This window comes from Clupea harengus, chromosome 11 (assembly GCF_900700415.2).
Source record: "Clupea harengus chromosome 11, Ch_v2.0.2, whole genome shotgun sequence".
In the NCBI taxonomy this organism is placed as follows: Eukaryota; Metazoa; Chordata; class Actinopteri; order Clupeiformes; family Clupeidae; genus Clupea; species Clupea harengus.
This window is the reverse complement of record NC_045162.1, coordinates 13,978,875-13,994,623: the sequence shown is the minus strand read 5'-3', so window position 1 is coordinate 13,994,623 and position 15,749 is coordinate 13,978,875. Positions and strand designations below refer to the sequence as shown.

Sequence of the window (15,749 nt, the reverse complement as noted above, 5' to 3'; positions counted from 1 at the left end):
TCCCCAGGCGGAATGGGATGAACATCACAGACTCGCTCTCCAACCGCTCGCTGGTCATCACCACCATCCTGGTAGGTCACGCAAGCACCCAGCGTGAAGGACACACAACACACCTCTCCCACTCTCACTTGCAGCCTGATTTTACGAGCCAACTCTTTAGACTGTGGCTGTTTTTTTTCAGAAGAAATGCAAGACCTTCATTGCTAAATTCTTCCATAGCCTAGACTGGTATACACATAGTGGAGATCTGAAATTACACTTGACATCGCTGGATTGCATGTGTGTGTTTATAACAGCCAGTGTCTTTGCTTGTGCATTTGTTTGTAGCCCGTGTGTGTCAGTTCTAGGGCAGCCCTTTATATTATCCCTGCACATGTCTGCGAGAGCTTGGAAATGATGCTTTCAGCAGAATCCTCTTTATGGTATCTGGAGTTATTATTTACTTATCATTCTGGCATAAAAGGTCACATTATTCACTGTTTGGTGAACCCACGTGTCCATGGGCTAAAGAACAACTGCTTTGGTACACACAGTCTTATGAATACGTACTATTCATAATGCACTGAACTAGATAATTCCTCTATTAAATAACGTAGCCTACATGATCAATGCACTATGTAATTTTGTTCTACTTGGTCATTGCATTGTGCTTTGTCTGTGCTTGTGTTTGTGATCAGTATTTGTACATACAGTAAATACAATTGCTGAATTTGTTCAAATGAATGCTCAGGGCCCTAATTTCATTGATGGGCAACTGGCAACAAGCAAAGTCCACCGTGCATGAACTAAAGTTAATTTAATAACTTGGCAAATTTTTTTTGTTAATTTAATACCACGAGCATGCACAGACATTGGTGGGTCCACGCAGTGCTCCCACACGGCACACGATAGCTTTAGTTCATACGTGACAGACTTTGCTGTTGCGTATGCGCGCCGTTTGCGTGCTACTTTGCCTATCGGCCGTCAATGAAATAAGGGCCCTCAAAGTCACACGCAAAGATGTTGCTACATCGATGCTTGTGGAATTTCTGTGTCTATGCACTGTCACGCACTAGATAAAGCCAAGCAATCCTGTTATTCATAGCGTCACACTGAGAGCACGCATAAACAGGTGGCCCCTCCCTCAACAACCCCCCGCCATGTGCAGATGCTCTTAGGGCTGTAGTTTAGCCTGTCTAAGGGAGGTTTGGGGTTGTGCGGAGATGTCACAGGGGTGCTGACAACGAACGGCCCTCGCGGGTTTATTTTGGTCAGACACATGAGTTATCAACAACGATAAACACTATCATTAAGAGGAGATTGAACGCCTAGGCTGTAATTATGAGCGACTGGGGTCCAGGGATATAATCAATGCCTTTTCACTACCAAGGAGGAGAGTTGCATTTACTGTCAGGCAGACGCAGAGTCAAGTTGTGAAACAGCTGGCTGCAGAGACCTTTTCAGAGGACCTCAAAGGCACCCTCTTGTTTCTTTTGTGCGAACCTGTCACTGTGAGGTTATCTGAGTTTAAAGCGAATAGTCAGTCTAACAAATGTCTGAAGGTGTCCGTGCATAATTATTCATGGTAACCACCTTCTCTATATCATCAGGGGGCCATTTTGTATGACATTGTCAATGCCTTTGTCATAATTACCCAATACGTCAAGACTGACATCTCAAAATCGGACGTACATCAATAACAAATCAGAATGTTCTCAGGCTTTTCAGTTGCGTCGGAGTCCATGAAAAGTAGGGATGCACCGATACCGATACCAGTATACCGATACCGATACATGCACTTCGTTAAAATACTCGTACTCGTACTCGTTTTGAATGGCCGATACCAAGCACCGATACCACTCATCAGTATTTCACTGCATCAAACTGGCCGGGCTATGCTGACACAAAATGTGATTTATTGTCCTACCTGTCCTACCACTCTCTGCCAGACTAGTAAGTAGCTTATTTGCCGTCTTGTGTTGCATTTGCTTGATGTTTGACTGTGTTAGGAAAGTTTGTCATAGTGTCAAAGTATTTCAGTATACAGGTTTCGCTAAATTTAGCTGCTAGCATCTCGTTAGCGATTAGCAATTCCGTTGAGCTGCCTTAACGGCGATTTGGGCTCATTTTAAGATAAATGACGACGACAGGAGTAAGGCACAGTGTAAGATCTGCACTGCTACGGTGTGGAGGGGCGGAAAGGAAAGTACTTTGTTTAACACAAGCAATTTGATTAAACATCTGAAGACACACCATAGTGCTTAGTACACAGCGTTCACTGATGCTAGTGGCACAAGACCGAAGCAACCAATCTTAACTGACGTCTTGCAAAAGAAAAAAACGCGCACGCACACAGAGAGAGAGAGGTAGAGAGAAAGACTGTGCCACATAGGTTAAGTCAGTGGTTCTCAAAGTGGGGGGCGCGCCCCCCTGGGGGGGCGCGAACACTCTCCAGGGGGGGCGCGATGTCACAGACGGAGAAAAAAAAAAAAACGACCGCCGACCTGTCACTGGTTAGTGAAAGCTCCCTCAGTGGCGAAATGCAAGGGGCTGGACTGACCCAAACAAATCAAATACTGTTTTGCTCCTGATCCACCAATCAAAACGGAGTCTTATCATTTGAACGCGAGTTGCACCCAAGCTTCCGAGTATAAAAAAAAACCGCAGGCATGGTAAGCGCTCACCCTGAGACAACACTCTGCAGAGTTTGTTCAATGTCTCTTGTTTCCTCTATCATTCAGATATTCATTGCTTAATAAACAGTCTTTTTAAAGACTCACTCCTTCCTTAGTAATACCTTACTGCACTTGCAGTAGGTCTATTCGTAGCCTATTCTAAGGAGTAATTTGCTCCACAGTCTTTTGAAAAAGCTCGTAGCCCCGAGAGCTAGCCTAGCTAGCTACCTTCTTTCAACTGCAGCTAGCCCTTTTCTCCTTAACATCTACCTTTACATTTTTCGATCATCCACCGTGTTGCAACAAATAAAACACCAGCACTTGAATACTATTTTGTGCTGTCCCTGTCTACATTGTGTACAGTTCGTTTTGTTAGGAATTATTGCCTAGCACAGCCTTATCCATTATTCGTGTGCAAGTCGTTCACAACCACACATACAAGAACACGACGAACTGAAATGAGAACTTTATTAACTTCACACACACTGTATCAGCAAACAAACACAAATATGGACAAGTTTCTGATTCGTAAAAGTCAGAAAGAGAAGCCTGTGGACTTCTTTAAACATAAACGTGATGGCCTCCAGCAACAACGAACCACCATCTCCAAGCAGTGTCTGGAGGCATCTTATGTAGTTGCTCATAGAATTGCTAAGCTTGGCAAACCCCATACAATTGCCGAAACACTGATTTTGCCGGCCGCACAACAAGTGTAGAATAATGACAGGAGCTAAACTCAGCGCAATACCGATGTCAGTATCTCGCTGAATATCAGAAATCAGTTTGGGTCCTACAAAGAGGACTACCGTTATTTGGCATGAGTTCGGGATCCATTTCCATCAGACATGAAAGAGCAGCTGAAGAGTGACAGTAGACTTAAGCATCTCCCCTCTTTCGTCATTCTGGGTAGCAATGATCAGCTTTGCGACATAGCCTTAGAAATGCTCCTCCTTTTCGCGTCGAAGACTGACTGCGCTCAAAACTAAATACCGCAACCGCGCACAGATCGAGGATGACCTGAGGATATGTTTGTCAAACATTGCCCCAAGATTTGAGGACCTTTGCAGTGCAAAGCAGGCTCATGTCTCACATTGACAGACCTGTAGGATTTTTTTTGTAAAGATCACAAGAGGCCCATAATAATAACAGTATCCTAATGATAGCAATAATAATACTTATTATTATTATGATAATGATAATAATAATTATTATTATGATTATGATGATAATAATAATACAATAATAATAATTGGTCGATAATCATTAATTATAATAATATTAACATAATGATGGTGATAATAATTAATAGCCTACTGATAGGCCTACTATTACTGATGATAATAATAATAACAATAATAATAATAAATAGTTATAATAATTGTCTGTATGGGCCTAACAATAACAATAGCCTAACCTTGACATGTCAGGCCTATCAATAACAATATGCTATCTACGGTATCTATCTATCTATCTATCTATCTATATATGGTGGTGTAGTTGAGGGCGGTGGCGGCGGGCGGCGGGCCGCGGGCGGCGCGGGGGATGGGGGGGCCCCGACTACCCCTAACCAACTTTGGGGGGGCCCAGCTTGCAAAAGTTTGAGAACCCCTGGGTTAAGTGATTGTTTGTGTACTTGAGCAGGAGATTATTCTGATCCTTTTGTAACTGAAATGTGCTCTTGTGCTAATCTAGTAATAGTTCTGTTCACTTTTTGTTAAGCAGACTGTGTTGTTAACTATGCAGCAAATTGAATTGCCTTTATCTGGTTATATTTGCATTTTGTCTCATGTGATGATATTGTCTGTTTGAAGGCTTTTTTGTGTGTTAAAACCAGAAAGCTCTGTTTATTTTTGGCTTGGGATAGCCTTCTGTTAATTTTGTACTATAGGCTTGACATAATCTGCAGAGGATAAAATAAAATCTGCCTCCAAATTAATTGCACTTTCATGGAGACCAAATCTAAGAAGTATCGGTATCGGTACTCGGTATCGGCAAGTACACAAATAAAAATACTCATACTCGTATCGGTTTGTAAAAAAGTGGTATCGGTGCATCCCTAATGAAAAGCCATCAGTGCAAGAATGAGCCACCTGGCCAGAACAGCAGTAGCATTTGTGTTTGGAAAGAGATTATGATATTTAATGCTTATTCTCTTGGCCCGCTATATTTGCCCATTAGCCCCCAGCGGTCTCTTCTATTTGTGCAGTGTGTCTATGAATGGAAAACTACACCAGTCAGGCTATTAGCCTCGCATGTAGTGAGGAGGACATTATGTTGTATATAGGCCATTGTCAGGCTTGCGAAAGATCATTTTGGTTATAATTTTGTATTGTCATTTTTATACACTTTAACACATGTGTGCTTGGTTATTTGTATGCCAATTTAAGCACAATTGTCATGCCACAGAACATGAGAACAAAAGGTCCCATTTTAGTTTATCGTGATGAAGCAACAGCTTATTATGTTACAGAAGTAAATATAATTCCCCTCATGTGTAAGTAATTTCACCTCTGTATAGTGCAGTGAGCCTAGTAGAGTGGAGAAGCTGTAGTCTTTTCTAACTTTGAATCCTGTCTCCCCTACACAAAACTTTCCTGAAAAGCTTGTGTGCATTAAACATTCAGAATATTTACCATACGCAGTCCCAGTACATGTATTTTAATATACAGCCGTTGAAAGAGACCGTGCTGGGCCTGTGTCGCCGCCTGACAAAACAGCCGAGCCTGACAAATTAAAATCTGGGCTCCCCGGTGACAGAGCCATGCAAATGGCACCCTTCTGGGACATTTACTATCAAGGCAACTGGACAAGATGGGGGAGCAGCGGTGAAATTGATTTCCAAACTCAGCTGAGCATCATTACGCACGCTTACAACATCAGTCATACCCTTACGGGCCGGCTGCAAGCACTGCCTCCCCCTCCTCCTCCACCTCCTCTGCCTCCACCTCCTCTGCCTTCCCCTCCTCCTCCTGCCCCCCTCCCCCCACTCCTCCATCAGACATCCTCGAGGATGTTATTGAGACCGCAGCACTTCCTCTCCTCAGCTGCCCATTTCGTGCCACTGTCACGCTTGAATTGGGCGAAACAAGTCGAAAGCCGGGGTCACCTTGACCATAGAATCGATTACCTCGTCAAGGGACTATAAATCGCATATCTGCTCATTCAAAGACATAAATGGCACTATAGCTGAAGTGCAAGCGTGGCACAGTGCCGTTAAAAAAAAAAGACTGAGGTATTGAAGAGGCTCTACTGATTGCTATGCAGTTTAAACTAATTTTCTATGGAGACTTTACACGCAGGTGGGATGACAACAGGCGCAGGCCTTTCCTCACTGTCTCCCGTTTGTGTCTTCAGCTCACCAGCTCTCAGTGGAGCCTCCTGTCAGTCTACCAACTATGGTTGGTGACGACTTTGAAGACGACATTATGAGCGTGTTCATTTTCATTACGGTCTTCTGTTCCTAATCAAGAGTTTATACGATCCAAATAACGACTTGCTTGAGGAAATATTACACCGCCATAAAGCTTTGACAGTGCCCTGATCGTAAAATGCACGAGATGCACGGCGGGCCTCATCGCGAGATCCCATCATCAATGGTTGCATCATGCACCATAAAAAAAGAACAAATTCTGACAGAACACATGATTAAAAGCAGAATTTGTTAACAAATGCTTTCTGTTCCCTTTCAAGTACTTTTCCGAGCTCAATTGAGCATACCAGAGAAAGTCGGCCAATGGATTCTTTCCAACAAAGCAAACCCTCTCCATATGGCACAACAGACAGGCACAAACAAATGTTCAAAGAGAACAGATACCATTTTCTCTCAGGAATTATTTAACATTACTCATAAACCCATGTGTAAATGGTCGTCATGGCAATTGTTTACTGTATGTATTTCTTGTGTTGTGGGTTCCTTTCTCATTGAAACCATTACATGGGCTGCAGTCACTTCTACACCTGTGCATCATAAATAGTTCTTATAAAGTGATCGTTTGTAATTGTTTTAGAGTGGAATACATTTGCTAAAAGCTGACTAACGCAACCTCTTCTAATGCAATCTTTTCTCAATTTTTTGTGTTGATGCATGGCGTTTGAATCAGCTGTCGCCTTGTGTTAAGTGACACTGCGCGCTAACAGCAGAAATCACTTTACCTAAATTAGGTGTGCGTGTTCAAACGGAGCGAAAGAGCTTAGCTCAACACGGGCGCTCATTTGATGTTCTCTGTCTGAGCAGGAGGAGCCATACGTCATGCTTAAGAAGTCTGACAGGGCGCTCGTTGGCAACGACCGGTTCGAGGGCTTCTGCATCGACCTGCTCAAGGAGCTGGCTAGCATCCTGGGCTTCACCTACGAGATCCGCCTGGTGCCGGACGGGAAGTACGGCTCGCAGGACGACAAGAGCCAGTGGAACGGCCTGATCCGAGAACTAATGGAGCACGTGAGTACTGCTTGAACGACCTGTGACAGAAATGGGTCCCCACGACTACACTTTACCCGCTCCACACCACAGAAATCGGCCCTGGCTCTGGTGTTACATACTTATGCTCACATTCATTTTGTTTCCTGACAGTGTGGTTAATTTGGGATTAAAAGGTTCCCTTAGTCTCTCCTCAATATGTGGTAGGTGGTAGACAACCTCATAATGTACCCAGAACTCATGTGGCAAAGCTACTTCATTAATGGGGGTAATTTTAAAGGGAACCCGAAGAGATCTTTATTTCATACCATATACTTATGAACAGCCTCACTCTGCAAAAAGCTAGTCTTAAAATCACTTTGCTTTTGTACCGATCAGATCTGTTGAGGTAATACATAAGACATATTTCCTTTCAAGAACATTTCTGTGTTGAGCAAGCTTGTCTGAAACAGTGACAGACATGAAAGAATGAAAGCGAAAACATGGATCAGTGAAATACAGAGGGCTTGGCAGGCGAGGCAGAGGAGCCCGAGTTCTGTACACAACTGAAGTAACTAGAGGGATTATTATCGCTGTGACTTCTCCACATCTATTCAGCTGCTGCCAGTCTATTAGCACACCTGCTGTGGGTGCATTTCTGCAAATCAAACTAGCTGCTCCTCGTGCAGTAATTTAATGTACCTCTAAGTGCACTGCTGTTAGCGCAGACCAGATTTCCAGTGGCAGAGCCATGAGTTAAATTGTGGATGCTACACTTGCAGGGCAGTAAAGTTAGCAAAGAGTCAATACGCTCAGACAAGGTATTAGCAAGTGCTATCACAGCAAGTACACAGTTAAACATTTGTACTGAGCCAGCGAAAAACAACCTCCTACACACACACGCACACACACGCACACACACACACACGCGCACACACACACCCACCTACACCCCCCACCCATGGGCCTACCACCCTCTCAGCAGAGTGCTCCAACACAGGTGTCCTGCGGAAGCTGAGATCCTCACTTTGAGGACGGGCGATGGTGCTTCGCTGGCAATTGAGGAGTGGCTTTCATCCCATCGCCCTTTCCCTGTCCTCACCTTTCAGGGTCAGAGGCAGGCTCGGCTGAGAAAGTTGTAATAGCTTAAGTGGCATTTAGTGGAGGGAGTCATGTGGTCGGAGTCAATGGATAGGCGCTGTAAAGGTTAGAAGAGGGGAGGCATTGCCTGAGCACTTAATCTTCCCCAAAGCTTTGGCCAGATCCAGCGTGATAACAGTCACCTTGAGACAAAGGGATTGCGCCATGAAAAATCAAAATGAAAATATATGCACTGTTTTCCCCTCTAGCTTTCTCTCTCTGTCTTTCTCCTTATTTTTTTTTTATTTCAACGGCCACCGTAAACTAGGCGGCTATCTCATTCAATCTCTGTAACCACCTAAGAGAGTCTGCCCAGAGGCATCTTACGGTTTTACGAGGTTCTCTTTGCAATCATGGAAGTGCTGTTATCATTGCTGTTATCATTGGGAGTCCCAGGCAGCGCCTTGACGACCAGCATCCATGAATATTTAGGAACTCTCCGATTTGTTCTTTTCCTTACAGGAAGTGGTGTCCCTTTATCTGACAGAAGAGCTAAATGCAGTTCAATCATATTTTATTTGTCTCCTGAGGGACTGAGCATCTGAAATGCATCCCCCTCTGTCTCGCGTCTAACGTTGGTCCGTGACCACATTTCTGTAATACCACACAGCTGTTATTTCGGTGTAAAGTGGAACTATGAAGGCTAGTGGCATCACAATAAATGTGGAGAAAACAACAATGTTTGTATGTCTTGTATCCACAGAGGACATGCAAACCACTAGGAGGCTGTCATTTCTAATTATCACTGCAGTGTTGCCTAACTCTCCTTTCTCTCTGCATGTTCAAGAGACAAAGAGATGGTTTTACTTTTAATTTCTCAGCTTTTAGACCCAGATACATCTTGAAAACACACACTCACACACACACACACACACACACACACACACACACACACACACACACACACACAAGAGTTCACATGGCTGCTTGGCTCTTTTGCTCGGAAGATTAATATTCCATGCAGGCTGTGAGTGCAATATGGCAGCTGTTTGGAGCATTTCCCAGGACTTATCTGTGACGGCTAAGAGATTTGAAGTGTTTATACCCACGAACACCCATTCAAACCCACCACTCCTGCCCCTGCCCCAACCCTCAATTTCAGTCCACATGCCACTAGCGTCTGATTGTTAAAATTACTTTGTCTTGGCCTTCTGTTTGGTGTGAGCACAGTCACACGTTTTCTTGGTCCTTATCAAATTACAGGTGTGGTATCGAAGGTGCAGTCTGTGTATTTTAGAGGCTCCATTTTGTGCCCCAGCGCCTCTCTCTGCACGGTGAACGTTAGATAAGGCGATCGTGAATCAACAGAGCTGAAAAGCAAATCCAAAAGGAGACTCAGAGAGCTGACCCCCGATTGCTGGGAGAAGCCTGGATAGATAGGCCATTTTGATGTGAGTAAACCTGAATCGTTATCTCCAAAGGGGGATTTATGTTTGCAGGGATTTGGCCGCTGATTTTTCCCTCGGAATGCCATTTCCCGTCATTGCCCAGGGCTATTGTGCTGACTTAAAAAGAAATAACTAGATTATTTTACTTTTTTTAAAAGAGTTTTCTCTCTGTGTTTATCTTTAAAATGCACAGCTTTAATATCTTTACCATCAATTGATCCAATTTTCCAAAAGTGGCTGCAGCACAAGGACTGTGAGCATAGTGACACAGGCATCTATTTATAGTAAAGAAACGGCAAACAGAGATTTGTCTGCTTTCCACTTTCCACTTCAGACCCCAAAAAAGAGAGCGGTTGGAGGTGGTTGAGGGAGAGAGGACGGAGGGGGAGCAGTTATTAATGGACACTGTCAAAGATATTTATCGGTTCCATTTATTTCCATCAAGGCTGTTTATTAACCCTTAAAGAATTTTCATTACTTCCTCACAGTGGGCCCGGGCGATAGGTGAGCATCAGCAAGGGGGTCATCCAGTCAGGGTTCACGGGTTTAAGGAAGACAACAAGTAAACAAACCGGCCCCTGGTTGTTTTGTGCTGATAAAGTGGCCCTAAATCACAGGGCCATACATTCAAACCTGTCAGCCCGCCAGTCTCCATCAATCATAGTTTCATTACTAAATTACAAAACGCCTTTGCCCTAGCACATCTGTTTAACGGCGGCACACGCACTTTTGCGGGGTTTATTGAAATAAGTCAGATCTCGGCATTCAGTCTTTGTAGGTCAGCTAGCTATGTCAAACACAGGACGAAATTGAGAGTGTGTGTGTGTGTGTGTCGGTGTGTGTGTTTTTGTGTGTGTGTGTGTGTGTGTGCATGAGCACAGGTGTTTAGGTGTTGACTTATGCATTGTGTGTCTCTGTGTGTGTGTGTGTGTGTGTGTGTATGTGTGTGTGTGCATGAGCACAGGTGTTTAGGTGTTGTCTTATGCATTGTGTGTCTGTGTGTGTGTGTGTGTGTGTGTGTGTGTGTATGTGCAGGCATGCGTTTGTCTGTGTGTGTGTGTGTGTGTGTGTGTGTGTGTGTGTGTGTATGTGTGTGTGTGTATGCAGGCATATGTTTGTGTGTGTGTGTGTTTGTGGGTGGATATGAGAGGCGTTACCACTCTCTGTATGAGGGCACTGTTTGTAAAGCCCTTGAATGGGTAGCGTAGGCAGCAGCATGTGTAGTATGGCTAATTAGTAGCGCTCAGGGCCTTTGTGTCAGGCGGCCCGGGCGCCCTTTCCTTTCTTCCCCGTGTACTCACAAAGCCCTCGCCCAAGCCAAAGGGCGCTGTGAAGGAAAACACCAAACGATGCAAGCGGCCTTGTTCAACCAGATTCAGTCACAATAGATGATCCCATTAATCATGCCACAACGCCAGTATTAATAGCTGGCTTAGCACATCATTTGTTTTTGTCACGGTAATTAATCTTTTGCCCAGACAGTTACACGGGAAGGTTACGGAGTATCGCGCTTTCATTGTCTGTGTATTTAGATAGCAGCTGCGCTTTGGACTTGGGAGAATACTTTAATGAAAAGCCTCTTTATTTGCGGGTTGCGAGAGCCTGGCATTCCTAGTGCCCATGCCTTTGCTGATTCGATTGCTGCTTTAATATTGCTGTAATCGAGAGAACATGGTGCTCACACAGTCCAGAATTATTGAAAATTGTTGGATATTGTCTACCAGAAGGCGAACAGATGGATGTTAGGCATGCTATACCATCAGGTGTGTTAGTGCAAAAATAGCCACTGTGAGGCTGAAACGGTAACGAGGCATGTGGCTCACAGTTGGGGGGAAAATGCTGTGAATATTGGGAATATGGTGTGGACCATCCATACAGACTGTTTGCCTAGACAGGGCATGAGCTCATCATAGTGAGTGGAAGTGTGTGGGTGTGTAGCCTTAGGTAAGTCTTTGACACAAATCCGATATTAATTTAAATTTTGCTTTTATTTTATTGTTTTTTTTCATATGAAACAGAATTGAAAAACATCTGATGCCACATTTTGGTATGTGCAGGGATAAGATGCAGAGTTAAGTGAAGGCAAGTCAAATTTATATATATAGAACGTTAAAAAGAACCTGTGGTTCTTAAGGGGCGTAAGAAAATGAATAGATACTGTACATTTGCATCTATGGGGTGTTATTGAGAAGAATGTATGTAGCCTATAGATCCATATACTATAACCTAAGCCTACCCGTTTGGTAAAAGGTCTGCAAAAAAACTTGTCATGAACAATGTTTGCATGATGAATCTGTAGTAAAGAGCTTGCATGTACACATAAATATACATAATTCCATAATACACTTCAACATGCAGTGCAGGTCCTTATATATATCATATATTTGTTCTATGTTACTGTATATGAAAGAGACAATAATTATGTGAGTTAACACACTGTTATCGTATATACTATATAATATATTCATTTTATGGAATTATTCTTATATGGGTAAACTAGCCCAAGTCCTGGACCGTGGCCTGTGTTGGTATTCTGAGATAGAGAGTGTTTGTGCTGTTGTAAATGTAAATATTTGATGTGATATCAGATATGTGATGTGGTGATGAGAGAGAGAGCAGGGGTGGAGAGCAGATTCAGCTCTAAAGGCAGCAGTATCCATCAGTATCCAAACACTCTGATGATATTTAGGGGTTGTCATGTTGTAGTGTTTTCATGATGAGGAGTGCTGGAGTGAATGAACAGGACTTAATAGTGTACGATGATGTTTGTTTGCTCTCAAATCGCTGCTGCAGCGTGTTTCATTGAAAAAGCGGGTCAAAGAACTTTGAGCAGGTGGAGTGACAGCCTTGTGGATGCAAAAATATAAAATAAATAAATAAATAAATATATCAACCAAAAGTGCTGATTTGCGAGGTTCTGAAAAGCCGCTTTCTTTATTGTTGTTCTTAGAATGGAGCAGAGTGCTTGTAGCCTATGTGTGTGTGTGTGTCTGTGTGTGTGTATGTTTGTGTGCTTGTGTCTGCATTCCTGTCCCTTGAGGAGCAGGAGGTCTGAGCTCCTTGGTGACTTCCATCATGTTAGGGGAAGGAAGGAGGCGGTCAGGCGTGGGCTTGGCAGCTGGTTTCATTAACCTGGTGTCCAACCCTGGAGACAGGGGAAGCAGAGGGAGGCCATGTTAATGGTGACCTTCTAAATATGCAGCCAGACACAGGCAGGTGAAAAGCTTCCCTTTCACCTGAAAATCATAGCAGAAGGTTTCGTTTTCTACTCTCTCTCTCTCTCCGTCTCTCTCTCTCTCTCTCTCTCTCTCTCTTTTCCTCGCTCTGCTCTCTCTCTCTTGCTCTCTCTCTCTCTCTCTGTATCTTTTCCTCTCTCTCTCTCTCTCTCTCTCTCTCTCTTTCGCTGTCTTTCTTTTATACCATACAGAGGGGGAACTCAGTAGAGAGACAGGAAAGCAGGCCAGCCGTGTCACTGACTGTAGCACCTCAGGACAATCAACTTGCAGAAAGCTCCGCAGGTCTTGGTTGACTTGGGTGCCTTTCTCCCACGGCAACTCACCCCTACATTACCCCCCAGCCTTCCTTTTTTTTATTTCACATTTCTTCAAGGACGTCTCAAAGTTGCCCTGACTTAATTTCATCATCTTTCCATACCCTCCTCACATTGAACGATCGAGATATTTCACCACAAAAATGGCTGTTCTCCATATGAAGTCATCACAAGCTCGCACATACCTCACACCGTTGATGTGTGCAAGCCTGCAGCAGTACCTTGCAGACAAATAATGGAGAGTTAAGGCTGACGTGTGTGAGTCAAATGTCAGTTTTATTGCTGAACAGTATGTCAAAACAATCAGCACATATATTTCACTGAGGTCTCATCATGCTTAAAAATAAACTATTATTCACAGCTTTGACTGTGTACTTAGGGAGGAGAGGGTTGTTATTCAGTGAAAGTGGATTTGTTTTTAAATGTTACTTGGAAACACATTTTTCCAGCCCACATAATAACAGTTTACTCTGCACACCAGTAAAACATTCGGGGGGACAAAATAAATGTTCTCAGGCATTGTTGTGAGATAAATCTGAAAGGTTTGGCTTTGCAACTGAGTGCATCTCTCTTGTGTGTTTTCTTCTCTCCCTTGGCCTTTAGAAAGCTGACCTGGCCGTGGCCCCTCTCACCATCACCTACCTGCGAGAAAAAGTCGTCGATTTCTCCAAGCCTTTCCTCAATATGGGCATCAGCATCCTTTACCGCAAGCCCAACAACACCAACAACGGCTTCTTCTCCTTCCTCAACCCCATGACCCCCGACATCTGGGTCTATATCTTGCTGGCGTACCTGGGAGTGAGCTGTGTCTTATTCGTCATCGCAAGGTGAGACAGGCAGGCATGGACAACATACAGTAGAAAGTACAAAAAAAAAACAATTTCATTGCTTTGGAAATCATTTTGAAATCAAAGGTGCTTAATAAAACGTCAAAGACCCGTTCACACTAACACGTTTGCACACACACACACACACACACACACACACACACACACACACACACACACACACACACACACACACACACACACACACACAATTTAAAACAATTTCAGTCATTCTCTCTTCCAACTGTTGAAGTGATTTCCTTTAAAAAAATAAAATAAAAAATGAAATGAAATAGAAAGGGTTTGCAAGCGCCCTCTCTCTACCTCCCTCCAGGTGGTCATTGTTTAAAATGAATAAAGGCCCTAAACCTTAGAGTGGTTCTTGAGCGAGCTTTGAGGGAATGAGTCTTTGGTGGGATTCTGTCTGTGGAGATGACACAGCTGCAGGCTACTCATCAGCTCAGAGAAGCGCTCACTCTCCCATCTTTTCAGCGCCCACTGAAAAGACACAAGTGAGAAATCAGATCATGCTGGCAGCCGAGGCCCATCAACCATAGCAGAGGTAATTTCGGAGACTGCCGTCACAAACAAAGGGCCTTTACAGCAGGTGATAACGGCGCCCTAAATTTGTAAAACTGTCGTTTGTGAACATATTCACCACATAAATACAGCCTTTGTGTATACAGACATACCGAGCTTCACGACTCTTGTAAAGCAGGTTTTACAAGCCAAGGGCAAAGGTTTTTTATAAGAATTAGGATAATATCTTTCCTTTCTCTCTCTTTCTCTCTCTTTCTCTTTCTCTGTCTTTCTTTCTCTCTCGCTTGCTTTTTTCTCTTTTACCTGCTGGGTCTCATACATTTAGAATGCTTGTGTCAGGTGGACTAAACAGTCAGTCAGTCAGTCAGTCATCAGAGTGTTTGTTGGTCTTGAATATGCCATCAGTCTTCTGAGTTGTCTACTTCCTGTTCCCTGTATTGAGACATAACCTTTCGTCGCTGGCTTAGAGGTCACTGTGTTGTTTCTCACTGAGCAATCACAGTAGAAGGGGAAGAGAAATATGTGTTTCTAGGCTCAGGGCCCATATTTTACCCCCACCACACGCCTTCCCCTGCCCATGACTGCAGGTCAGTGACACGCGGAATCTACTCGTGCCTCTGCGTCCGTGAAAGAGAGAAATAAATCATAACTGTCTGAGTGCTAAATGTGATGAAATGCTCTTGTATCCTGCATGAGGTGGTTCTATCAGTGCCTCTCGAAACCAAGGTTCACTTTTTAGGGATGTAACTGAAAGGTGCTGGGTATGACTTTTGGCAATGCTTCAATAAACTGCCCATACCCCGGGAATTGTACATTAGAAATTTCAAACAGATAAAAATAGGGAGCGGAATACAGATTAAAATTTAAGACTCCAATACCTCACTAGTGTGGATAAGCTCTTACGCTCCAGCAGGTGTGTAATAATGGACAGGTTTTTTTTTCTCTCCCTCTCTCTCTCTCTCTCTCTCTCTCTCTCTTCCCCATTCCTCTATTCTTATCTCCTCAAATACCAACACTCTGGCCAAGATTCAATTTTCAGGGAGTTGCAGCTTCAGGTGTGTCTGACTGAGGAGACAGACAAAATAGACAAGCACTCTCTCTCTCTCTCTCTCTCTCTCTCTCTCTCTCTCTCTCTCTGTTCTTTTCTTTTCTGTATTTTTAATTACACTCCTGGTCTTTGTGAAATATTGGATTTTCTGTTTGCAGTAGTTGAATATCACCAATGACTAGGCGAGTGGAAATTAATGTCCTGTT

At 43.7% G+C, this 15,749-nt stretch overlaps 1 protein-coding gene across 1 annotated transcript in view; it reads left to right on the top strand.

The window, feature by feature from the left end:
• The window catches only part of LOC105909998 (glutamate receptor ionotropic, kainate 3), a 118,887-nt gene that overhangs the window by 82,861 nt on the left and 20,277 nt on the right, over nt 1–15,749 (top strand). The window contains exons 9-11 of the mRNA XM_031577033.1: nt 1–71; nt 6,889–7,092; nt 13,732–13,955. The exon at nt 1–71 is cut by the window's left edge and continues 43 nt beyond it. Coding sequence (XP_031432893.1) covers nt 1–71; nt 6,889–7,092; nt 13,732–13,955 — 499 coding nt within the window. The remainder of the gene's footprint in view (nt 72–6,888; nt 7,093–13,731; nt 13,956–15,749) is intronic.